At 39.3% G+C, this 27,007-nt stretch overlaps 2 protein-coding genes across 3 annotated transcripts in view; one reads left to right on the forward strand and one right to left on the reverse strand.

Moving 5' to 3' along the window:
* The first annotated feature begins 3,703 nt into the window (after positions 1-3,703).
* Positions 3,704-19,090, forward strand: LOC103696416 (putative E3 ubiquitin-protein ligase RING1a). Of its 2 annotated transcripts, none has more exons than XM_008778030.6 (10): positions 3,704-4,408; positions 4,507-4,561; positions 8,845-8,903; positions 16,890-16,971; positions 17,135-17,255; positions 17,359-17,400; positions 17,527-18,066; positions 18,164-18,271; positions 18,376-18,576; positions 18,668-19,090. In XM_008778030.6, the coding sequence occupies exons 1-10, from the start codon at positions 4,225-4,227 to the stop codon at positions 18,698-18,700; spliced, it is 1,425 nt and encodes a 474-aa protein (XP_008776252.4). In that variant the 5' UTR covers positions 3,704-4,224; the 3' UTR covers positions 18,701-19,090. The 2 variants fall into 2 exon arrangements, with proteins under 2 accessions (XP_008776252.4, XP_088560466.2); XM_088704340.2 differs by having other exon boundaries at positions 3,911-4,408; positions 17,120-17,255.
* A 1,184-nt stretch (positions 19,091-20,274) lies between these two features.
* LOC148702483 (uncharacterized) overlaps positions 20,275-27,007 on the reverse strand; it is a 52,570-nt gene continuing 45,837 nt past the window's right edge. Inside the window, exon 3 of the mRNA XM_088704341.2 lies at positions 20,275-20,412. Coding sequence (XP_088560467.2) covers positions 20,275-20,412 — 138 coding nt within the window. The remainder of the gene's footprint in view (positions 20,413-27,007) is intronic.

The raw sequence follows: 27,007 nt of genomic DNA on the forward strand, positions 1-27,007 counted from the left end.
CTGATACACCAATAGTGCTGGCTGACATACTAATAGGATGCAGGCTGAAACACCAAGGATGCAGACTGATAGATATACCGCGGACATAGACCAATACATCAAGAGTGTAGGCCGATATACTAATGATGTAGACGGAGTAACTAGGGTATAGACTGAAAGGACGAGGGTTATTGGCCTATAGTGATGCTTTTATGGAGTCAAACAGAAGGGATGGCTAACTAGCAGTTACTGTTGCTTAGTACGTGGAGGAATGATAGTGCTATCCAAAATATAGGAGTAGTAGATGGGAGATAACTAGCATGCATAACAATAGTTGACCACATGGCTCAAACAAATAAGAATATAGGATTGGTAGCACTATTCATAATATAAGAGAGAAGGATGGAAGATAACTACCATAAATGATAATATTAGCCAGCATGGTGCCACCCAGCAAGAACAAGTTTCAAAAGTTAAGTAATGATACCTATCCTAGCAGCTAATAGGAGCCACTTATAAATATCAAATTGTAATCCCAAAGAAAAACTTTTTGGTCAATCAAAAATCTATCGTTTATCTTTATCTTTACATTTAGTTTATCATTGCATTTATCTTTAATTTTCTTGCACTTATTACCTTGCTCTACCCTAGTTAGCATAAAATCGTAGCCCTACCTACAACCAACCTCCTCCTTTTTCAAGCTGGCGGTATTCCGATAGTGAAAGTTTTTGAAGCTCAAGGCATCAGAATCTATGCTATCAACCCTTTACTCTCTATTCTTTACAATTTTGATACCGTTGACATACTTGCGCACTTGCATGAACCTACTAGGGACATGCACACTATTCTTCCCTCTCCTAACAAAGAAACAATGGCCAACACGTCTCTTCTGGCATGCTTGGTGGGAGTGTATAGGTAGCTATTGGGATGGTGCCATAAAAGAGAATGATGCTCAGTCATCAAATGCTGCCATGAAAAAGAACGATGCTCAATCATCAAGACTCCAGAGAGTCCACCCCATCATGCCAAAAAATTTCAGAGTTTCCAAACTAGGTCATCTAGATAAATTTTGCCAATCTTACAGGGAATTAAAGTCCTCGACAATCAGACTGGCTCTGCTCCTCGAGATCTTGGTTTTAAGAGCTATATTTCTCTCGTGGGATTATTCATTTGTCAGTCGGTCTCTGGCAAGATATGGTCTCGCATTTTAAGTTCTACATGGACAAGAGCCAACGAGACTTACTAGAAGCTATCACTAGTCAAGTGGCCACTATTTTGAGGTCATGGTGCAAAATGAAGCAACTTTAGCCTTGATGGCAAAGTGGGTCAAGAGGCCTATCTCCATGATTTTGGATCAGTATCGAATGCTACATCATGCTTGGGTATATCTTGTGATGAACCCAATTGATCATGCCCCAATAGTGGACAAACTAATCGACCCGTCAATCTTTTCAATAATGAAGTCTAAGGACCCTTAAAATTCAAAAATGTATAGCCTATGAGAAGGGCAATGTTGAATATTACCTTGGAGAGTCCACTAGATCAAAGGACTGAGGTGAATAAGAGACCATCCTGCAAATGAATATGGGATTAGTGGGGCAGACCGAACATATCACCATTGATATGTTGGTCAATGTCAACATAGTCCATGAACCCAAGATGGGTTGTTGCCACCATGATCAACACATGAGTGCAAGGAGAAATCATGTTGGTGGAGCCATGCCAACATAGATTCCTATTACTGGAGTTGGTTTGCCCCGGTGAACTTTTGACCATGTGCGTTCAAGAGGAGAGATTGAAGCACAAAAAGCTGGAAACATCTCATTTGGCAGCTCATGCTTAGAGAAATACCAAGAAAGAAAAGAATGCCTCACAAGCAGGGGTGCAAATAGATCTACTGGGTCATGAGTAACCCGAATCCAACCCTGTTTCTTATTTAGGTCCTAATGTTGGACCAGACCCAACCCAATAGAAGATCAGCTCGGGTCAAGTCAACGACTACAATTATTGATCCAACGGGTCATTCGGATCAGGTCAGTCCATGTATAACCCACTCCCAATTCAAAAAATTGAGGTCAAGGACGGTCCAGGTCGGGTTCATGTATAAAATTACATCGTAGAAGTATGACATAACTTGGATGCTAGGCCAGAATTTATCTATGTTTCAATGCTCTTTCTTGTTGGTTTCTTTGAGCTCTGATGGAGGAAAACTTGATATACATGCATATATGAGCATATGATGTGACCTTGCCATGGTGTAATAAGCTTAACAACACTAGGTATATGTTTAGCGTACTCAGGATATCAAACCGACATGCTACTTGTTGAGCAAGTTTTGATGTCTATCTTGCAAACTAGCAACCACAACCTAATTTGCTTGACTCTCAGTCACACCATTCATATTTATAATCAATTGAGAGCCCCCAGCGTGGAAGCATTTAGCTGCAAAACACACTGTCACTAGATTTATTCTTCAAATGAGTGACAAGGATTATGCCTTTGTGGTAAATAGAGTTCTTTAGCTTCACTAAAAAGTTCAACATCACTATGTTTTCCTTGAGATGCTGACTTTTTCAGTATAATTTTATAGAAGATCTTGATTTCTTAATCTAGAATTATCTTTAATTTATGACTTGTGATGAAGTTTCGCATAAGATTCACTTGCTGCTGCCTGATGATTAATTTTGCTATGAATTTGGTAGGTTCTGCATAGATTCTGCACCCCTGCGGCCTGCTGGCCCAAATAGTTTACCAGGTTTGGGCTAGGTCAAGTCAAGTCGTACGGTTGAAAACTCAAAATTGCTCAAATTTCAAATGAATCGGGTTAAGTCAGGTCAGGTCGGATTAGAATTCAGAAAATCTAGACTCAGTCCCAAAAATAGAATAAGTCTAATTTTAGAATCCGACCCGGCCCTACGAATTTTTTAAAAGGAGTCGGATTGGGTCTAAGTGGATCGGGTTGGATCACAAGTCAACTTGACCTGTTTGCAGCCTTACTCACAAGAGAAGAAGAAAGACAAAAACCCATGAAGGGCACTAAGTTTATATGTTTCTTCTATGAAAAAAAAGAAGCATATGAAGAAAGGTTGCCCAAAGTTTAAGAAATGGTTTGAAAGAAAAGGTAATCTCATTTCACTATTATATCATGAATCATTTTTTGTTGATGCTCCTACTAATCCATGGTGGATTTATTCTGGTTCCATAATCCATATTATTAATATCATGAAATAATCTTTGACACATCTCCCTAGGAGACTTAATGCCGCCTGCATGCCAAATAAGTGGTTACCCAATTGAAACTAAGGTTATAAATATAGTTAATGACCTACTTGAAATTTGCCAAAATGTTGTCCAATGTTAAGAGGATTTCTAACCTAGTCTCTATAAAGTAAGGTCTGTGTTTTTCAATTAATAAAGGCAAATTCGGTTAGATATAGGTTAGAAGAGTCCTCTTGATATTAGAAGTGCATGACTCGTGAGTAATTAATTTCTCTTTTACTTGGACAACTATCGCAGGAGCCAGGAGGTAAAGTCCTATCGCCTTTCTTCTACGTACCTATGTCTGCATTCTCTAACATATAGCATCCATGTTTCTTATGCATCATGCATCATGCAATTAATCCTGTACATAACGCATGACAAGATCAAGCATCCACTAACAGCTCATGTTAAAAAAATCGTTAACATCACCTTACTTTGGAACCACACGCCAGTCGCCAAAAACGCGATGGTTAAGCGGCGTCGCCGTTCTGGACCCGCGCCTCCCAGTCCCAGACGCTTCATGTCCCACCCAGAAACGTGCCCCCGCGCCGCTGCTCGTACCTCCACCTGTCGCTCTTCTTCAAGCGGTCCCCACGTCCACCCCACCAATACCGGCAGCGCGCACCGAGGTATCTCTAAACCGGCGTTGCATCCTACACACAAAAGGAATAATAATAGGAGAGGGTCGGAGAGACCTAGGTGCGCCGCTGCATGTGCTCTGTCGCCTAATTGGGATCGATAAATCCGGTCAGACCGCGAGCGCCTCCCCTTTCCCCCCCTCCTTTCCATCGGACCCCTTCCCCTTCCGCTCTCCCCACCGCCCTCCTCCCCTCGCTCTCACGCAACCGCGGGCGTCTCCCTTGCGGTGAGCCCACCGCCTATAAGCCATCCCTACCGGTAGGAACGGAGGAGCGTCGGAGCTCCTCCAACCTCCCCTCTCCCACCTCATAACCTCTCGAAAAGGAGAGAGCAAGAGGAAAAAAAATGCCCGCCCAGAAGCGCCCCCTCCCTCCGCCCTCCGACCACCTTGGCGTCCCCACCGACTCGTCTCCCTTGCCGCCTCCCCGCCCGTCCCAGCAGCAGCAACAGCAGCCGCAAGGCGACGGCGAGCAGCCGCCGCAGCCCAGTCCACCACCGGAGCTGCCGCAGGAAGAAGATGGCGGTAAAGGTGACAACCTCTCCCTTTCTCTGTCTGTTTTTTTCTATCCGCCACCGCTTGATCTCAACGTCTTTTCTCTCGTGCCATCTTTGGTTGCTTTTCTCTAGATTCCGACGGCGAAGGTGGCAGCCAATCTTCCGCTGATGCAGCTGACAAAGAAGAGTACGTTGCCCTCCTCCTCCTCTCTCTATCTCTTCCTCGGTCCCTCCCTCCCTCCCTTCCTCCCTCCCTTCCACCTATGACTTGATTATTATCGTATTTCTGATTGGGACTGGGGAAGTGGTGGAATATTGTTCTTTACTATGATGGAAGGTGGGGGTAAGCTGGGTTTTTATCTCTGTTTGGTTTGGGGATGAAGATGATAGCCGTCTCTCGGCCACATGCATGCTATTTTTGTTCATGTTGGTGTGTTTCTTCAATGGGTCCGATGTCATGGGTTGTGGCTGGTCGACGTCTTGTTTTCTTCTGTTGTTCCTGTTTTCGAGTAATTTGTTTATGTAATAATTATCTGCATGAGCTTTGACGCCCTTCCATATGAGTGGGGGTATTGTTTTTAAAATTCTTTTCGAGAGGAGCGTGATGGTATATATTCGTGATCACTTCCTTGCGTTGGTGATCATGATAATCGTTGAAGGCAGTGTCGGGAACAGTGGAGAGGCAACGATATGGTGCGCTGTGAGTTAGGGAAAACCACTATGAGGTATAAGCTGATTTAATTTAGGATAAAACAGATGCTTCCATTTGCAGAGGATGTGCGAGTTGAATTAAAGGAGCAGAAAAGATGGACAGCATATTTGACCTTTACCAGATACCACAAGCCTTGAAAAGTTATGATTGTTAGTATGACTAGGTCCCCGTTAATAATTTCTTAGGTGGTCTTTCTTTGATAGTTTCTAATCCTTGCAGTTCTGTATGTTTCATATGGTCGGGTAGTGCTACCTTCCAGCTTCTGAATTATAGAGCTGCATCATAGAATATGATCATCTTTTATTAAAGATTATTATGATTACTCATGGATCCAAAGTTATAGTCAAATAAGCAGACGATGAATATGATTTTTGTTTGAGGTGTTTCCAACATGCTTCAATTTTGGTTCCGCTCCCACATTCTATTCCTAGAACTTCAACTCCTTTTTTTTTTTTTAAGTTAAACATTATTTTTTGTTATTACATACTAGCAAAGTAGCAATACTAAAACTTTGTTCAATTGAAGCTATGACTTCTGATGTTTTGTCAATTTTCTGTACCATGGATTATTTATGTCATAAGAGGGAAAAAAGTGAATAGAACAAACATGAATATAAACATAATAATATTAGGCTTATCCATCCTGGCTATTTGGGGTAGGTTTTGCATGTTCCACCTACACATTATTTCATATTCAAAGTCAAGTTCCCTGAAGTCAAAGTATCTATAAATCCATACTGGCTAATTTTGTCAAACTCTTCTTTATCACCCCTCCTTTCAAGCCTTCTTTGAGTTACATGCACAAGCTTTGACCATCTTTAGTGATTTTGCTTACTTGACCTGCCCTTTATGCCACATATAAAAAGTATTTTGTTGTTCTCACTGTCAACTTCATTCTTCCTAGTTTCACTGCATATCTAACCTAGCATCCTGGACTCCCCCTACTTCAAAACAACTATGAGAATATCAAATGTTCACCATTTAACTAAATGGTGTCTGATATTTTGTTTATATCATGCAAACAATTCTTAGATGCTCCAGTTCTTTAAGCTTTTGATATAATTGCTCTTTCCTCTGTTGGATCAACTATTGTTTCAGCCACTCTGTACTAATGCTTCATGGTACCATATGGAAGCTCTTAAATGGCTTAGAATGGATGGGCTAGTACAGCAGTTTGTAAATTGTTAAAGAATTACTTAAGTCTCTGTCCTAAGTTGAGGTGCCAATCCCTGTGAGCAATTTCTTTGCATATTGTTTAACAATTCTCATGGCTCTTCTTATGTCACCTTTCATTTCTGCAGGGAGGTAGAGATATTTATGAACTTCCAGATGCTCAATGCTTTTATGTCTTTTGAGTTCAAAACTATTATTACTTTGAAATCTCATATAAGTACATAATATCGATGCGGACTTAGAGGTCTTAGATTCGTACATGATAATGTGTTGTGCATCTTACACATTCTGACTTACTATTCTTCTTTTAGTGTTTTCACTATATTGTTGTCCAGGCCTTGCTACATTTTGCATATATTTGTGCTGATGCCTAGATGAATATACTGTAGTTCCAACTAATGCAGTATATACAATATTTGATAAATTTCTGTGTCTCAGCACTATAAATTGGCATGTACTGTACTCACTTCTGATATCTCTAGGCCCTCATACTCAAGTTTTTCTTGTTACTTCAAAATTTTCTTTCAACATGTATTGTTGTTTATTTTTTTGGTTTGAGAGAGGGGGGGGGGGGGGGGGTGGGGGATGGGCTGGGTCTGATTTTATTTTATTTATTTATTTATTTATTTATTTTTTTTTTTGGGGGGGGGGGTTTAAAGTGGAGAACATGTGAAAAATTCTAAACCTTGTCGGCTCTACATTTTTTTTAGTATTTTTGGTTCTTTCTTTTAATCATGAATTCCAAGGCATTCCTATCACTCGAACCAAACCTTGACTAGCCCATGAGCCACTGCACTACTACTACTATCTCAGGGTCATAGGGCTAGGTTTTGAGGGCTTGTTGAACCTATGCTGACGTTTGGGTCTTGGGTCCCAGCCCATTCTCAACCCACTTATAATCAGGTTGTCTCAAGTGACCTAAACTTTGCTCGATTACATAAAGCTCTTATCCAAACTCATTTAATTTTGACAAACTCAGGTAAGTTGGTGGTTCGGTTCAGATATCGTCACCCCTGGTCATGTTTTTGTGTACCCCAAGGAACCTTATTTTGAATGCGCATTGAGGTATTGTCGGTTGGTATGGTTCCATTGGCGCTAATAGTTTGTCACTCACTGGCACCACAGCGTGCTAACCAATGGATGCAGCTTGGATTGTGCCTTATTGAGTGTGTTGATTGGAACCAAGTATTCAAGTGTTGGTGCCAATGGGCATGTTGGCCAATGGTTGGTAATGTGGTAGTTGCTGCTGTGTTTCAGTATTGAGCTGTATCAACGATGCCAAATTGGCATGGTTGGTAGCTATGGACTGGTGCAGGTTGATACCCTATGATATGCACAGTATTGCAGAACACATGTGTGCCTAGTGCTGGCACCCTATTGGAACAGCATGACATGGCCAGCACCTGACTTCTTGATCGACACTTTAATCCATGTTGTGAATTTAATTACTTATAATTACTGGGAGTAATAAGGATCAAGTTGATTCATAAAGCAGTCTCACCATAATGAGATCTGCAATGTAATTATTTGTTTAAAAGTTGTCACTCCACATGCATGTTATTGTTGCTGCTTGTGTATCTACTGCATGCTCTTTTTAACTTGGTGGCCACCATACTTCTTCTCTAATACTTTATCACTTGTCCTCTCTAAGTTGAAAGAGCTCTGTTCGAGTTCTATCACTTCTTGAATTCTCCACTTTGCTTACTAAATTTGATGGTTGACCATTGATATTTGTAATTCATGATCTTAAATATTTTTGTGACCTTGCTTGTTGTTTTAGACAGACTAATCTCCAAATGACATGAGGCTTCACTATTGCAGTTCATCCCTTTCTTGTTGTCAAACACGGATGTAAATGGATAAGTTTCTTGCCATCAATGGACCACTGAGTAAAATCTCATACATGACAGCACACATATGTAGGGTGAAACCTTGATTGTACCTTGATATTCTATGTATGCATCCATTGCCAATACTATTTTATGTCGAGCTACCTTTTATGGCATTGTATTTTTATGTTAAAGAAAATGAGACTTTCATGTTCTATTATTTTTAGATCAAAAACTGATCGAATGTTGACCTGTCTCACTTTTTGTGTTCGTGTATTGTTTTTTCTTGTGTGACTTACCCTCACCTATGCTCAATTAAATTTTCTTTTCACTGTTCTATAGAATATGTAGACCTGAACAAACTCAATATATGGAAGCCATAACTTGAGCTCATATGCAATGCTAATTTGTGCCTGTACATCATGTACTTAATGTACTTGTGCTGACACCTATGGAGAAATGCTTGTTGTTTTATGCTGACTGTTGCATGTCAGCTAGTGAAAGCTTGAGCTATAACAGGCTGCCGAAGCTTAAAGAAGCACTGACTATTTTTCATCTATTTTGGTTACCTCAATTGTATGGAATTCATGTTGCAAGCTGTAAATTTCTTTAGTTAGTATGATGTGAAACTAATTGGTCTGCATAAATTTGATCATTCACCTGTGCACGTCCATGCATCTGCAATATCTATATTGCAAGATTTATATTGATGCCTGTTCATCTTATGGAAATAATTTTTTACTCTTTTCCTTCCCAGATTTATCCTTGTGAAATTAATGGACATACGCAAAGAAGTCCAATGCCCTATATGCTTAGGTATGAATATTTGCTAGACTATTTGTTAAACTTATACTGGTTTTCAGTGCTACAATTTATTGCAATGATTAGTTGCTATTGGTTTCTCATTACTATTGTTGATCTTCTTAAGGTAAACCCTTTATTTATCTAGATGATGGGACATAGGGTACAAATTATTATCAAGCATGTTATATAATAGGTACCTTTGTTTTGTGCACGTATGTTTTAATAGTCTTCTAAATACATGCAGATACACACATTATATATATAATCAATTTGTATATTGCTTCTATGATATGCCGCAACTTTAACTATACAACTTAGTCTTTTTGGATAGAATTCAGAGGCAGAAGAAGTTGAGAAAGATACATAATCCACCAGAAGAGAAAAAGGAAAATCAAAATAAATCAGGAATTCATGTAAACTCATTATTGTACAATTTCTTATATCTAAATGCATTGAGAAAGATACATAATCCACCAGAAGAGAAAAAAGAAAATCAAAATAAATCAGGAATTCATGTAAATTCATTATTGTACAATTTCTTATATCTAAATGGTCCAATATAAGTATCAAATGATGTTTATAGACCTGAAAGGATATATACCCACCTCAATTTGTATATTGCTTCCATGATATGCCGCAACTGTAACTATACAACTTAGTTTTTTTGGATAGAATTCAGAGGCAGAAGAAGTTGAGAAAGATACATATTCCACCATAAGAGAAAAAGGAAAATCAAAATAGATCAGGAATTCGTGTAAATTCATTATTGTACGATTTCTTATATCTAAATGCTCGAATATAAGTATCAAATGATGCTTGTAAACTTGAAAGGATGTATACCCACCTGTAGACGACAATCCAACCTGAGGGAGGATGCACAGTTCCACTAGAAAAATGGCCTTTGACATTAGATGAGAAATTGCGGAACTTGACAAAAACCTGTAAGACTCAATAAAACAGCATATCGTGTGAAACATAGAACTCAAAGTAAAGTGACTGAACTAAAACCAAATCTGAATGTAAGAGCACATATACTATTTCTTCAGGTATGCATACAAATCTTTAATAGATTTTTCTGTTTTAATCCCTCTAGCTCTTTGAAGTGTAATATCAAGCTCTATGCTGTCTTGGTGTCCCCGTTTGCTTTTGGTTCAACCATTTCTAGTTGGAGATTCCTATAAGTTTGATAGCATTTGCAAGGGAATTCAATTTGATTTAATTGAAACATTCAGAAAGCTTTTGACTCTATCTTTTTCCCCCTGTATCCTAAAACTCTACCTCCATCAGTAGCTCTGGTAGCCTTTTGTTGTCTTCAGTTTCTTCCCCACTTCTTTGGTGCATCAAATTCTACATATTCACTCCAAATATGGTTCAGGAAATCTCCAGTTATGGTATTCATATTGAGTAATGTTGCATATAATGGATTTTTCTATGAAGTGCTTTGGGTGGAATATACCCTATTATTTAGACTCTGGTGTAAGCTTAAACCTAAAGTGCTGCTGGGGATCATTATTTTTCCTTGTTGAGAGACATGAGATATGAAAGTAAGGGGTGCATATGACTGTTACAGTCCTTGAAAGTGGGCTTTATTTGATGTTAGAACTCTACAGTATAAAACTAGTCTAGATCCTTCTGTATCAATGTGAATCTTAAGGAAGGCACTTCAGTGTGCATAAAAATACCTGTATGTTTTCCATATACTACTAGGATCAAGAAAATATCTTTACATGCAGAAAGTGTGTGTTTGTATAAGCCTAATGTAACAAGACATTTGAATTACTAAATTGATGTTAGACCCTGTAATTGCTGGCCATTTGTAAATGAAACACCTTATAAAACAATTTTATATTTTTTTCCTATTTTTTCTTGTTTTTATTTGTTCTTCTGTTTGCTTAATCTAAATTTCTGTTACTTTTATGTCCTAATACAAATAGTGACATTGTAACTTGTAAGGTATGCATAATTTTCATGATGAGTATGGTAATCAACATTAATGAATCCTTATACAATATCTATGCTGCAAATACCCCTTAAATTTGTTCATTGTTCAACATGATATGCAGAGTCGAGTTTCGGATAGTTTTCATTCATGATTCTTTTGCATACCTTTTATTGCAAATCAAACTGAAACATGTTTAAAAATTCTTAGTCCAAACCATGTGCCAGCTCATTTGCTAGCATGCTTCTTGCCGATTACAAGGTAGTTTTAAACTTGGAGAAAAGACATGCCTTAACTTTAGCAGTAGTGTCATTTTTCAACAACTAGGGTAGATGAGAGAATTCTGCTAGAGTTCTTGACCAAAGTTATTGGTTCCTGGAGAAGAGATACTCTTGTAACTTGCACAGTGGTTTATATCTGTCCTAGGAAGTACTGTAATCAGGACTCTGGTATCCGAGGTGAAGAGAAAAGAAAGGTCATTATTTCAAAGGGCACAGAGAAACAGTTTTTTCAAGTTGTATAAAATGTTTAAGATTGAATTCTGCAAAAGTTGAACTGTTTTGTGGGGTTGGGTTGGAAATATTATGAAAAACTAGTACTATTTATAGGTATAAATGAGAATTATTTTTTTGCAGCAGAAAACATATTTTTTTTATAGTATATTGAAATTTCACTATTTTCCAAAATAATGGTAAGTTGAGATAATAATCAATGAAGCATCCATGTTGTGGTTTTGCATTTTTCTGAATTAAAATAAAATAACATAGATATTTTTTATTTATATATTGAATTAATTTAAAAAAATTAAAATTAGTTAAGTGAAAAAATTATAAGAACTTAGTACTACACGTAGTTAATTACCTAAATATCTGGTAAAGTAAAAATATTTGACGTGTTCAGTTCACTTGCGGGAATGGATTCATTTAGGAGAAAGGAGCTAGAGCGTGACATCGCTGGGATCATGGTGTTATGCTCTCAAGTTGGCACCACTGGAGATGCAAGTAGTGCGGCATTGAGTTTAGAGGAGGCAAGTTAACTAGGCTAAAGTAGCATTTTGCTGGGGTTACCTTGATGTGCCAGAAATATTCTTCGGTGGTCCGATAGCTGATGAAGAAGCACTTCACTGATTTCAAAGAAGCAAAGAAGAGGATTGTCCGGAAGAGAACATAAGTGGAACATCGAGCAGTAGGGCCATCTTCCTACCATTTTAGGGTGTCAGATGAGGGCTCCTAGATGATGAGGTGTAGATTGAGGCTACCTTCCATGCAAGTTTGGATGATTAGTGGCAGCAAGAGGTGGCGGCCAAGCATAGGGCTTAGTTTGGGTCCTCACAATACCAGTTGGGCTTTGATTTTGGGGCTGGTGGGTAAAGCTAGAGTTTGGGAGGGCCTTAGTTAGGGAGGCCGTCAACAGAGGTAGGAGAGGCATAGTATCTATGCTAGGAGCATTTAGCAGCAGGTGCAATAGTCCTTCGGAGATACCACCGGGGCCACTATCTACGATCTTGATCTACATGCTTTTTCTAGTAGCAATGTGTAGTAGAGAATTGATATCATGCTAGTGAAGGATAAGAAAGATATATGGAGAGCTGTTGCATTCTGGTTCCATTTTAGCACGACAGGCAACATATACTACCAGTCTACCATCGCCTCGATACATAGAGCAGCATAGAGTGTGGATCCTATAGGGCCGAAGGATATTTATGATGAGCTTCTTGACGACAACAATAAGGAGCTTGAGAATTAAATAGCTTCATATTAGAGCAAGTGGGGTACCTATGGATTGACAGCGATGTGTGATTGGAAAAATTCCAACATGCGAAGCATCATCAACTTTCTGACTTATTGTGATATGAAAATCTTCTTCCACAAGTTAATTGATGCTTTAGATAAGGTGCACGACACGTACATTCTGAAACTGATGGAGAACGTGATAGATCACGTGGAAGAGCAGAATGTTGTGTAGATGGCCACTAATAATGGACAGTATAAGGTTGCTAGCGAGTTGTTGATAGAGGTGGCCACATATTTCCTAGACACCATTGGTGCACACTACATCAACCTCACAATGATGGATATCGAGAAGATTTGTAGGGTCAGACAGGTTGTGGAGATAGCCTAGTCTATCATTAGATTCGTCTATAATCACACATGGGTCCTAGCTTTAACGAGGAAGTTTACTGTAGGAGAAATATTGAGGTTGGGTATTATATGGTTTGTGATGAATTATATTGCACTTGATAGTCTTATTGAGAGGAAGGCAGATTGCATCAGATGTTTGCTAGTGCTGAGTGGAAGGAGAGTAGATATGTGAGGGTCGACACTGAGGGAAGCCATGTGGAGAGCATGGTGACGAGCCAACAATTCTAAATGCTGGACGAGAGGGTTGTGAAGGCTATCAAGCCTACATATCCTGTGCTTCAGGCCGTGGACTGTTAGCTGTTGATGGGCTTTATCATATAATTATGGTTGCTAAGGAGCAGATCGGACAGGTAGATCTAGTGAATGCCTATGAGTATTTAGACATCATTGAGCATATGTGGGACTACCAGATGAGTAGGGAGTTGTGTCTAGCAGGTAAGAATATGCATTAAAATAGTTATTCATTGTGTAGTCTTCTAGTTGGTCATGTCATACTAAAACAATTGCAAATTGTATTGGCAGCTTAGTACTTGAACCCAAGGTTCGCCGTATCGGTACCGGTAGGTATATCGGTCGCCTATCAGACTGGTTTAAATCGGTACCAAACCAGCCACCTCTTCTCCGCGGAAGCACGTGTGGACGCGCGTGCGGACTTTAAATGCCACAGTGGTATTAAATGCCCCGCGCGGGCCCATTGTCAATAGCCCGCCTTTGCGGAACTACATGCGGTTCCTAATGCAGGAAACTGCGCTCGGGTGCGATTTCGAGCGCAGCGCGCGCGGTTCCCAACTCGACCCATGCGGGCGCGCTATGCAGCACAGGGAACCGCGCCAGCTCGCGGCCACGCGGGTGCGCTGCCCAGTGCAGAGAACCACATGCGTATCAGTACGAACCAGTCTAGTTTGCACCAATACCGGGCTCATACCGCTCGGTTCGGCCCCTTTTGGGCCGAAATCATTTTTCACGGCTGTATCGGACCAGTCAGAGACCGAACCGGTTTGGTACGGACTGAACCAGCTTGAACCTAAAGTTTTAGTACAACATCCCCTGATATTGCAAAGGACAATGAACTTCTGTCCGCTTTACGTAGTGTGATATAAAAGATCATGCCTGATCTAAATGTCACAGTGTGGTATCTCGAGGATGTTAGTTAATTTAGATGGGGTATATCTTCCATAATTTTAAATTTATTCAACATATTATAAGATCGTGGGCCATATCTCTTTGCACAAACAAAACTATTTAGGAAGGGCTTGCACAACTTTGGTGAATGGGAAGCTATGCTCACCAAGGGCGGTATCATAATGAATCCAGAAATATTACATATGAACAATAGCTATTAGGTGGTTGGTTGATATTTTATTGTTACCACCATCTTATATGCAATTTTGTTCAATGTTTTTACAGCTGAGTGCTGGTCTCATTTCGAGGGTTAGCTCGACATCTTAGACAGCTTGCTATCTGAATTCTCTCGCAAATGGTGTCCTCCAATAGCTGCGAGCGCAAGTGGTCCACCTTCATCTTGATCTTTTACAAATAGAGGAATCTTCTCATAGAGGAATGCCTCAACGATCTTGTTGACGTGCACTACAATCTAAGGTTGTGGCTTAAGTATATCGAGGAGGAAGTGGAGCTGAAGTATAATGATCCACTCCATAATGATTTGGTACAGGATGATGAGGATCTAATGATTGGTTAGCTTGAGGGCCAGCAACAGGAGCCTCAACGAGCCAGGTTTACCTCCACGACTAGCTAGTATTGTAGCCGGCGAGGCTAGGATGGATGTGGAGCAATGGGCAAAACAAAACATCCCACACTCACATCGAGTGGATCAGGTAGAGGAGTCTGTGGGGATCAGATCATCAAATGATTCTATGTCGTAGACATCCTGTAGTGATTTGATCGAGAGATGCTTGGATGAGGCCGTCACGCTATCTCGATCTAGCCAGTCAGGAGGGTATGGTCGATCATCGCAATGGAGCTAGTCAGAGCAGGCAGAATAGAAAAGAAAACAGCTGAGAATAAAGGCAAAGGCAAAGGCAAAGTCCCATTGGAGAGAGTGGAGTTAGATTTAGATATGAGGGAGCTATCTCACTCACGATCACATGGGAGTAGCAGTGATGATGCATCTAGTGGCCAGAGAGGTCAGACCATCGCATATGGCTCATAGCTCCAGGATGGGATTTGATTCACCAGAGCATCCTAGTTCACTCATGCTATATAGGATAAGGACCATGGTGTACGAACGAGAGACCACTAGGATACAATTGCGTATAAGAGACAAGATCCTCGAGGTCATGGTGGATACAGAGTTACTGTAGATGACAACATGTGGGGTAGGATCCATCAACATGTCAGGATCGGAATCCTATATGGGATTCTATGGATATGATGTCGGCTACTTTCCATATGGATATGGTGCTTCAAACACATCATTCTCCAGTAACTACTATCCTACATAGCCTAAAATACCTTAATGGGTCAAAATTTGCTATCAACATATTCGGATGGTTGCTCCAAAAGAGCTGTAATATCAAGTAGATGACTCCTTCTTGAGCGACAACGTTACCTACAACACGTACTGGGACTATCTAGATTACATACCTTATGATGGCCGTATGAGCTTACAGGAGCGTGGGGCTATATGGTTGGAGAATTGGGTTGAGCACCCTGCATGTGGCGACCCCAACGTCTGCGAGAAAATTTGTCACTCGACGAGATTTTAGATGTTGGTATGTAGGTTATACTTTAAATACATCTAATTGATTATATAATTATATGTTTTGAATTTCATTAATTGATGTTGGATGTTGTACGTTGCTTATTAAGGTGTTAACCCTAATAACAACATCAAATTAGGATTTTAACCTTTATAAGAATATCAAAAGGCATCAAGAAACATCAAATTAGACTTAAATCATTCATAAAACAAAAAAGATTTGATTACTTTTCATTAAATGCTAAAAAGGTTGAAAAAAAATAAAAAATGGCGTGCCGATAACCAGTATGCCACACCATCGGTACCATATTAAATCGATGACTGACTGGTACGGGGCATGGTATCACTTCAGCGTACCTTCGCGTGTGCATTTAAGGAACTCCTTGTTTGAGATATTTAACATATTGAATAGACTTGGAACTCATCATCTACTTGAAGTTAGATTCAGAATCAGGTAGATCATCATTTGGTACCATACTGAACCGATAACTGATTGGTACGGGGCATGGTGCTGGTTCAACAAACCTTCGTAGGTGCATTTAAGGAACTCCTTGTTCGAGATATTTAGCACATTGAATTGACTTGAAACTTATCATCTACTTGAAGTTAGATTCAGAAGCAGGTAGATCGTCATTTTACCATCTTACAAATGCATGCTGTTCCCCATCTTAAGTTCCAGTCGTTAAAGTATGCATAATACTTTCAGAGGTTTTGAGCACCAACCCAATATTTTTTAACATACCTTTTGTGCATATGAATTCTTCTTCAATACGTGTAGGGGCATGACTTCATGAACTTGTAGAAGTATGGCGCATCATGCATGTTAGGCACTGCTTATATTTTTGTGAATTGCTTGCTATCATGATATTCTCAAAGTTGCAAGTACATTCATTGAGCTCAAACCCAAAACCCAGCGATAAGCAGCTAAACTTCAAAGAAGGTGATTGGCAAAAACCTGCACTTGAATTCCATTTTCTATGTTAAAATTAGTGAATGTTGTTGATTCCTGTGATCCTGTTTTGCATAATTTCAGAATTCTATTTCTGATTTCGTAAGTACTTTTATGTGATTCTGCTGGCGGCATTCTGGGTAAGAAGGAAAACAGATCCATTCCACATATCCCTTGAAGCAGTCATATGCTACAGCTAGTTATACCGAAGAAAAGTCCCTTTTTCTTACTGAACCCTTCTATGCACCAGGAATAATTAGGAAAACAAGAACGGTTATGGAGTGCTTGCATCGCTTTTGCAGGGAATGTATTGACAAATCGATGCGACTTGGGTATGGCATAAAATAATACTATCTTTAACTCTTTGACTGTACAGGATTACAGTATTTTTATGTATCCTGCATTATGAGAAAAAACAAATGCTAACCAATCGATCTCTTAAATCCATGGTTATTTGGACATGTGACCTTAACAATTCAGCTACCATCGCTTCAGGAATAATGAGTGTCCAGCATGCCGCACGCATTGTGCTAGTCGGCGTTCTTTGAGGGATGATCCAAACTATGATACCCTGATTGCAGCTTTATATCCAGATATTGACAAGTACGAGGAAGAGGTAAGGAAGTTACCATAATTTATTTTTGTTTATATTGGTTATATTTTCTATTTGTTTGTTTCTCAGGCACTGTTTGATTTATAGCTTCATTCTCTGTCTGCAGGAACTGGATTTTAGTGAAGAAGAGAAAGCTCGCAATAAGAAGGTAGTGTTGTCTAGTTGACTTACTTATCTAATATAAAGAGCCTTTAAGTGTAAATGTGTGTCCTTTTTTAGTATATCATCTTTTCATTCAGTATATCATCTATACTTAATCTCCTTTTTTTTCTAGATTCAAGCATCCATAGCTGAAACATTTCGGCGACAATCAGAAGCGCTTGGTAGGAAAAGGGCTGCAAAAGCCACAACTGACATTTTTGCAAGAAAATTAAGGGGGAATTTTCGAGCTCATGGACAATATCTGCGTGTCCGAGGTAGAATTGGTGGTCGGGATAGTGCACTTGCCTGCTCTGATGATGACGATGAAGAGGAAGCAAATGGTAATGATGGTGGCAAAGATTCTTCTTCTGCTGAAGATCGTTCTCCTGATGTAAGACAGAAGAGATGCAGAAGATGGGGAATGCCACGGTCTTCACCAGCGAGAACTGCATGCAATGTTGATGGTGAGGAAAATGATGACCTAGAAGTCAACAGAGAAAACCTACGCACATCACCTTTGAGAGCAGGAGAGATGCTTGCATGGGGTAAGAATGGTACACGAAGTCAAACCAGACATGGTAATACTAGTGGTTCAAATGGTAGACTTGTCAGGTTTGGGCGCATGGCCAAGTTTGCGGACCACATCCGTAATTTAGATGAAACTGATGCTGAGGTATAATAAGAGCAAGGAAAATCCTTTGGCTTTTGCTCCTTTATGACATACCAGACTTTGGTAAACATGATCACTGCTTTGTGATTTTGTATTTCAGTTTGATGTGCACCTGACCTTGCTCCCTCTGGATGAACAAAGTATGCCCAAATTGGAACATCCATATCTTTGCTGCAGTCCAACCTTGTGCATTAGACACCTTTGCCAAGTGATTCCTTGCTTGCTAGCAACTCTTTGGTTTAAATCACTTAATTTGCTTAATATTTGAAGGTATTACTACTAGAGAATAATTGCAGATATGCATATATGCAGTTCATTGCTCTGCAAACATCTGTACAAGCTGAAGAAGTTGAGATATATGTAAGAAAGCCTAAAGTTGGAAGTCAGGCAATCAACTCCTGCACCACAGTGAATAAGACCGAGTCTGATCCATTAGAGGGCCTGCAAATAGTGGAAGCACAAGGATCTCTTGCTAAGCTTCATGTTTCTTACCCTGCCAAACGAGGGGATCTGGTGAGCCACTGCAATTAATCAAATTGTTAACAAGTTTCTGCTTCTGTGGTTCTGCTTTATTATAAAATGATCTTTCTTCTATTGTTTTCAGGTATTGGTGTATGCTTTAAAAATACAAAGCTAGAGAACAGCACAGCATGAGGTCTCCATTTTTTTTTCTTCCATTCCCTTCTCTGTTTCTTGTGTGGATGCAAAAGCTGCCAGTCAACTGCCTTCCCTAAACTGGAGGATGTATATAACAGTGATATACATATAGGAAGATCAGAGGCCATTGAACTTCCGATCATGATATCATTGTCCAATGCACTAAAGGTCTTGTAAAGAATCACGAGTCTAGAAAATAAAGATGTATCGGGTGTTGACTGGAGGGGGCGAGCTAAGCATGCTGACCTTGTTTGTTAACAAAAAAAAATTATGTTACGCTCTTGCTCGGTGAGGGTGGGGGTCTGAAAATTGTAGAATCATGCTTTCATAACTTATTGGAAACAAAAAAGGAGGGTAACCTGTTGTAGCATCTTTGTCCTGCTGTTCCTTTTCTATCATACTCTAATTTTTCTATTTTTCTGCTGCTTTAGTTGTTTACCTAAATCTTATTACCATGTTAGGGAATTGTGATTTCTTACACTACATGCTGTGTGAGTCTGCTGATGATGTTGAGTACTCTGCTGGACTTTTTCTAAATGGGTGTGACATTGAATGTCACACAAAAATGGTTAGAACTACGTTATAGCACGATAAAACTTGACAGAGCCCTGCAATTGGGGCCGTAGGTAGATCGATATGGACCAGATACTAGTATGTATATATGTATGTATATTAACAAATACAAATATGGATATAACAATTACATAGATCGTAGATATAGATATTAGTTATATAATCATAAAGGATGGTAATATAATTCACTATGTAAATTGCAAGGGACGTAAGATGACTAAAAGTTTGAGGCATGATTATTAAACCCACATGGAGATTGACCTGCTCAAGAGTCTTAAGTTACCGGTTCGACGGGATTTATATTAAAATATTAAAATTTAACTTATTTGATATGAAAATATAATATAAAAAATTAATAATTTTTGTTTCAAATAGTATCATTACACTTTAATTATAGACTAAATAAAAAATAATAATGAATTATCTGTTTTTTAGAGACCAAGTAAGACATATAACAGATAGATGTAAATATTTCTAGCCATAAAGTATCAAAAATATCTAAAATTAATTTTTCATTTTTATCAAAAAAAAAGATATATTTCATAAAGAGTAAAGATTAAATTATAAGATATCGCAATGTACATGAAATGGTTATGCAATGACTTGAATGCTTTCTATAAGTGAAAACACTACCTAGATAAATTGGTAGCAACATTGCAGTTTGGTAGTTGGGTGCTTGTTTTTTAATTGAGATGTCTTTGGTTCAAAAATCTTTTATAGTATAGGCTAGGTTTCCACATGGATTTTATATCGAATATTTGGATTCAATTTGAAAAAAAATAAATAAATCCGAATTCAAATTTGATTCTAGCAAGAGTTTGAAACAAACATCCAAATCAAATCCAGATTCAATCGAATTTTGTAATTTCCATATGATCTATTGCCATTGGAAACTAGCCCAACCTAGGCATCGAGTTAACAGGGTCACAAGAGATCTCAGCTTTTTTGCCATCCGAATTGGAAAGATAGGATGGAGCCGCTTCACACCTCCACGACAATGATCCAATGGCTGCTGTGCTCTTTTAGAGGAACGGTAATGATACCAACGTCAAGCATCTCCAAGTTGACATTGGATGGCAGAAGAATAGCTTTGAATGGTGCTCCGACGCTGGCTCCAACCTGAAATAGCAAAAAATATAAATTGTCCACCCACCGAAGCATGTCCAGCTGAGGACTGTTCGATGCCTAAGTTAGATACGACTCTTAGCGAACAAGAGGAGGCTGAGAAGGGCAGAGAGGTAGCGCAAAAGAGAACTTACTTGGAGGGTTCTACAGAACGCAATATATAGGCAAGGGCCGGAGCCTTTCACCGAGTACTTCGAGGCTATACACTAGTTGATAAGGTAACAAACTACGTATCTTGCCCATAAATCACGTCTGCATTTCTCGATTGTCGGGATTTGCTCTAGTATCATGTTTGTTAGAAAATAGTTAGCGATCATAGGTGAGTTGTTGCCAACTGGGCAGAGAGTTTGAAATACAAAGGACTCTCAATGTAAGAGAGTTGTAGAAGCCTTGCTCCTCGAGCCACTAAGTTTCGAGAATCATGTTGTGTTGCCCAGTAGATACAACCCAAGAGGGGGGGGGGGGGGGGTGAATTGGGTCTTTTTAAACTTTTAGACTACTTCTAAAACTTTTCAATTAATTATGCTAAGTTATATAGATGCACAGTGAAATTTAAACTTAGCAACAGTTTGATGTATAGAATGTGACTAGATTGAATATGCTTGCAACTAAAGGATGCGCGGATAAAAGTTAAGCAAGCAATTTATCTAAGTAAGTAAGTGAGTAAGTTAGACAATGACAAGAATCATTACAAACACAACAAACATATAGTGGTTCGGTGCACCCCAGCACCTACATCCACTCCCCAAGACCTCTTGGGAATTTCACTATAATCCTACAGATTACAGCCGGTTGTTTTACAAGCTCACAACCCAACTTGTTGTTTTGCGAGATAACAACGAACTCGGTCGGTTTTCACAGGCTCACCGACTAGAACCAACCGATTGTTTTTCCGGGTTCACAATCAAACCCAGTTGGTTTTCCCCACAGGCTCACCAACCACAACCTTACAATGATTGTTTTCCGGGTTCACAATCAACCCAGTTGGTTTTCCCAAAGGCTCACCAACCACAACCTAACACCGTTGGTTTTTTCTTTGGCTCACCAACAAACCTTAACCCCTTGATTCAATCCCTTGATTGAATCAAGTTATAAGATATTAAAACAAAGGTTTAAAGACAAATACAAGCTTCTCACTTAAGCAGATATAGCAAATATAAATAAGTAAGGTAAAGAGAAGAAGCCCTCAAACTAATTCGTAGATGGAGGAACTCGGCTTCTTCTTCACTTGACCCTCTTCTGATTTTGCACGAAGTAGAGGATCACCGAGGCAGCACACAGTTGAAGAGGAAGCTTTGGGATTCACTTGGATGCTCTTCTTCTCTCTATTTTGCTTTGAATGGCCCTTTTGTGCTTTAGGGAGATTTTTCTTGTAATCTCTTCTAAATCTCTTTCCTAAATGTTCTCTCCCACTTCCATGCCATCTCCCCTAGCTCTCCTCTTGATTTTATAGCTTTACATGTCGTGGAACCAGAAATCTAGCCGTTAGAGAGAAAAATAGAGCCGTTGTGCACAGTCTGCAACTCCTGACAAAGTTTCCGTTGGGATCGGAGTCGACTCGCGCGATCTGGAGTCGACTCGGCTGTAGCAGGAGTCGACTCATGCTTTTCTGGAGTCGGCTCGGCAACTGTTCCAGATTTGAATTAAAGTGATCTTCTCGACTGGGAGTCGACTCGACTTAACCCGAAGTCGACTCGCCAAAATCTGGAGTTGACCTTGCACTTTTGGAGTCGGCTCATCCCAAGGAATCCATAGATGTATTCTTCAACTTGGCTCACTCGAGTCGACTCATGAATTCTGGGAGTCGACTCGGCGCTCAGAGGCCGAACTCCCGATCTTCTGTCTTTTGGCTCGTTCAGTCTTGGAGTCGACTCGAACTGTTCCGGAGTCGACTCGGCTCTCAGTATCCGAAAAACAGTCTTCTGTCTTTTTGGAGTAGCGCTGCCTTGGAGTCGACTCGAACTGTCTTGGAGTCGACTCGAGTCTCAGAGACAAAAACACTGTCTTCTGTCTTTTGGTGTAGCGCTGTCTCGGAGTCGACTCGGGCTTTGCGGGAGTCGACTCGGCACTCAGTGTCTGAAATTGGCTCTCTGACTTTTTGCCTTGTATTTCTCTGGGAGTCGACTCTTGCTTCCTTAGGAGTCGACCTGCCAACCATTGGAGTCGACTCGAGTTCCTCAGGAGTCGACTCGGCTCTCAGGGTCCAAAATAGCTTCTCTGTGTTTCTGCCTTGTTACTCCCTGGAGTCGACTCGTACTATCCAGGAGTCGACTCGAGGACTATTCTTTTGGATTTTCCTTTGAATTTGCTCTTCCAACTTGAGTCCTTTGAACTTGAAACTTGGGCCAATGAAGTGTAACTTTCTTCCAACTTTTCTTGAGAGCTTTGGAGGCCTTCTTGTGTTCTTCCAGCTTGCTATGTTCCTTGCAAAATGAATATTTTTCTCCTTGCAACACAAACATTAGTATTTATACTTCAAGGTTTTTGTGATCATCAAAATCAATCTTTGGGTCATCAGTCTCCCCCTTTTTGATGATGACAAAACTTGGAGTATATGCAATATAAAATATATTGTGTTCTAGAAGTAGTGCATAGCTAAGTTGTTTAAAGTAGAAAATATATATCTTTAACATATACTTCATGATAATGCTTTAGATTTAATCAACTTAACATAATCAACACATAAAGCATTATGAGCATATACTTAGATATTTCTCCCCCTTTTTGACAACATCAAAAAGATAGTGAAACATTAAGCACAAAGATAAGAATACTCAAATATTTCTTTTTCTGATTGTACTCTGATTTGCATGTCAAATTATTGCAAGGATGTGAATCATATAACTCAAGGCAATAATATTAGAATAAGATTAATGAGCATAGATCAGAGTCAATTAAGATAATTTCAGAGCAGAACACATCGAATGTGATTCCAAGGATAGTTTTCAACTCAAGTGTAGATGGAATCTTTCTTAAGTTAATTCAAGAAGTACCACGAATGATATTCAAAGAAAGCACGAATGGAAATCTAACCTCTCTTCAATAATAAGTATGAAAGCTTGTTCATTTAAGATCTTTTGCCCAATATATTAAGTATTTTATCAACATGAGAGCAATTTAATTAATTTTCAGAGTATAAGATCAAAACTTATATACTTGAAAAACATATCATCATGTTGGATCATTAATTCTTAATGACTTCAAAGTTCTTTAATGATAATAAGAGCATTGGGGCACAAATACCAAAATATGGATTCATGCAATTTTTGATATATCTTAGAGCTCTCTTAAAGACTTTCTTTTATTCCTTTAGAAAATAAGCACAATTTGATACATAAAAATAGGAATTGGCACAAAATTGAAGTTCTAAGGAGCAAGCCAATTAGGACTCATTAGTGAATTTCAAAATAGATTTTCTAAGTGATACTCAAGAAAATTCAACACATTATTCTCCCCCTTTTTTATTAAGTTAGAGGCTCTTAAGATCAACTGTTTGAATTACAATTTGGTTCATGATTTATGCATAAGATATATTAACCAAATAACAAGCCTCAAGGAGTATCATAAAGATTTTCAGATTTAAATTTCAGATGATACATATTGGAGAGCATTAGGATCACTTTTCACTTGGTATGCTTTCTCTCTCCTTTAGTTATAGATTTATGCGATTAAGTTCCATAAGATCTCTCCTTCTGAGATTTTCTTTCTCCCCCTCAATTGATCATTCCATTTAAGAGTTTAGAATTTGAAGATAATGTTCAGTAAAATTGTCAATCTCAAAAAAAATTTTCTATAAGTTTCAGCTTATTTTCATAAGACTCAATGTTTGAGATAAGACAACCTTTATAGAACTCATCTCAAGGTATAAACTCATTATATAATTAAAGCAAGTCTTGCAATATAATGAGGTTCATTAAAATCAATCCATAAAAAGATACTGAATATCTAAAGCTCCCCCTCAAAAGATGCATTCTTCTTTAATCATTCTTTTCTATTGTTGAATTTCAGATTTTAATGATAAACGTGAATAAAACTGAAATTCTATGATATCGAGAATGTAGAGTAATCTATCATTATTCAAAATTTGTAGCAATTACTCTTTCTAATCCTTCAAGAACAAGTTATGCTTTCTCTTAATCTTAGAGAAAATGTGTAGAAATATTAATCAGAAAATGATTCATTTGAAGCTCAGTTTCTTTCAAAAGCATTCACATTTTCTTTCTTTTAGAATCTGTTGCCCAAGGTGACAACCCAAGAGGGGGGGTGAATTGGGTTTTCCAAAAATTATGTTCCCTAATTTTTACTTTGAATAGAATGCAGCGGAATAATAAGATGTTATTTACTTAAGCTCTAGGCAATTACAAGTAAAACAGTAGAAGATTAAGCTAGAGCAATTATACTATGGCTTTAGGGTGCAATTGATCTAAAATTAACTTATAGTTGTATGATCAATTTTAATCTATGTGTATGGTGAGAATGGAGTGGAAGTTAGGCAAATCACTTATAACTCTATAGAAAACAAAGCTAGAGATGTTACACACTCAAGCATGAATGGAAGGCATGAAATACAAGAGATAAGGCATCACAAACACAAAGATGTATAGTGGTTCGGTGCACCCCAGCACCTACATCCACTCCCCAAGACCTCTTGGAAATTTCACTATAATCCCTTAGATTACAGTCGGTTGTTTTACAAGCTCACAATCCAACTTGTTGTTTTGCGAGATCACAACGAACTCGGTCGGTTTTCACAGGCTCACCGACTAGAACCAACCGATTGTTTTCACGGGCTCACAATCCAACCCAGTTGGTTTTCCCAAAGGCTCACCAACCACAACCTTAAATGATTATTTTCCGGGTTCACAATCAACCCAGTTGGTTTTCCCCAAAGGCTCACCAACCACAACCTTACAACGTTGGTTTTTTCCTTTGGCTCACCAACAAACCTTATCCCCTTGATTCAATCCCTTGATTGAATCAAGTTACAAGATATTAGAACAAGAGTTTAAATCAAATACAAGCTTCTCAAATAAGCAAATATAGCAAATGTAAATAAGTAAAGAAAAGAGAAGAAGCCCTCAAACTAATTTGTAGATGGAGGAACTCGGCTTCTTCTTCACTTGCCCCTCTTCTGATTTTGCACGAAGTAGAGGATCTCCGAGGCAGCACACGGATGGAGAGGAAGCTTTGGGATTCACTTGGATGCTCTTCTTCTCTCTATTTTACTTTGAATGGCCCTTTTGTGCTTATGGGAGTAATCTCTTCCAAATCTCTTCCCTAAATGTTTTCTCCCACTTCCATGAGTTCTCTCCTAGCTCTCTTCTTGTTTTTATAGCTTTTGATAACGTGGAAACAAGAATATAGCCGTTAGAGACAAAAATAGAGCCGTTGGAACCAGTCTGCACCTCCTGACAATATGACCGTTGGGATCGGAATCGACTCGCGCGATCAGGAGTCGGCTCGCCTGTTGCAGGAGTCGGCTCGTGTTTTACCGGAGACGACTCGGCCACTGTTCCAAATTTGAATTAATGTGCTTGCCTCGACTGGGAGTCGACTCGACTTAACCCGGAGTCGACTCGCCAACTTCTGGAGCTGACTTGGCAATTCTGGAGTCGGCTCTTCCACTGAAGTCCGTGGATCCAATTTTGAATTTTGTCCACTCGAGTCGACTCGACTGTCCTGGGAGTCGACTCGAATCTCAGAGCCCGAACTCCCGATCCTCTGTCTTTTGGCTCGTCCAGTCTTGGAGTCGACTCGAACTTCCTTGGAGTCGACTCGGCTCTCAGTTTCCGAAAGTTGGTCTTCTGCCTTTTGACGTGTAGCTTGTCTTGGAGTCGACTCGAGCTGTCTGTGAGTCGACTCGAATCTCAGAGGCAGTAACATGGTTTTCTGTCTGTCGATGGTCGCGGAGTCTCGGAGTCGACTCGTGTACTGCGGGAGTCGACTCGAATCTCAGAGTCCGAAAATCGTTCTCTGACTTTTTCCTTGTGTTCCTCTGAGAGTCGACTCTTACTTTCTTTGGAGTCGACCTGCCAACCATCGGAGTCGACTCGCGTTCCACTGGAGTCGACTCGAATCTCAGACCCGAAAACTGCTCTCTGACTTTTCTGCCTGTGACTCCTAGGAGTCGACTCAAACTTCTCCGGAGTCGACTCGGTAAACATTGGAGTCGACTCGAAATCCTCAGGAGTCGACTCGAAGACTATTCTTTTGAATTTTTCCTTTGATTTTACTCTTCCAAATTGAATCCTTTGAACTTTAAGCTTGGGCCAATAAATTGTAGCTTTCTTCCAACTTGAGAGCTTTGGAGGCCTTCTTGTGTTCTTCCAACTTGCTATGTTCCTTGCAAAATAAATATCTTTCTCCTTGCAACATAAACATTAGTATCTATACTTCAAGGTTTTGTGATCATCAAAATCAATCTATGAATCAATCTTTGGGTCATCAATCTCCCCCTTTTTGATGATGACAAAACTTGGAGTATATGCAATATAAAAGATATTGATTTCTAGAAGTAATACATAGCTAAGTTGCATGAAGTAGAAAACATATATATTTAAAAACATACTTCATGATAATGCTTTAGATT

This window comes from Phoenix dactylifera, chromosome 9, assembly GCF_051530095.1.
Source record: "Phoenix dactylifera cultivar Ajwa chromosome 9, Ajwa_hap1_PhDact_Kaust_v1.1, whole genome shotgun sequence".
NCBI lineage: Eukaryota > Viridiplantae > Streptophyta > Magnoliopsida > Arecales > Arecaceae > Phoenix > Phoenix dactylifera.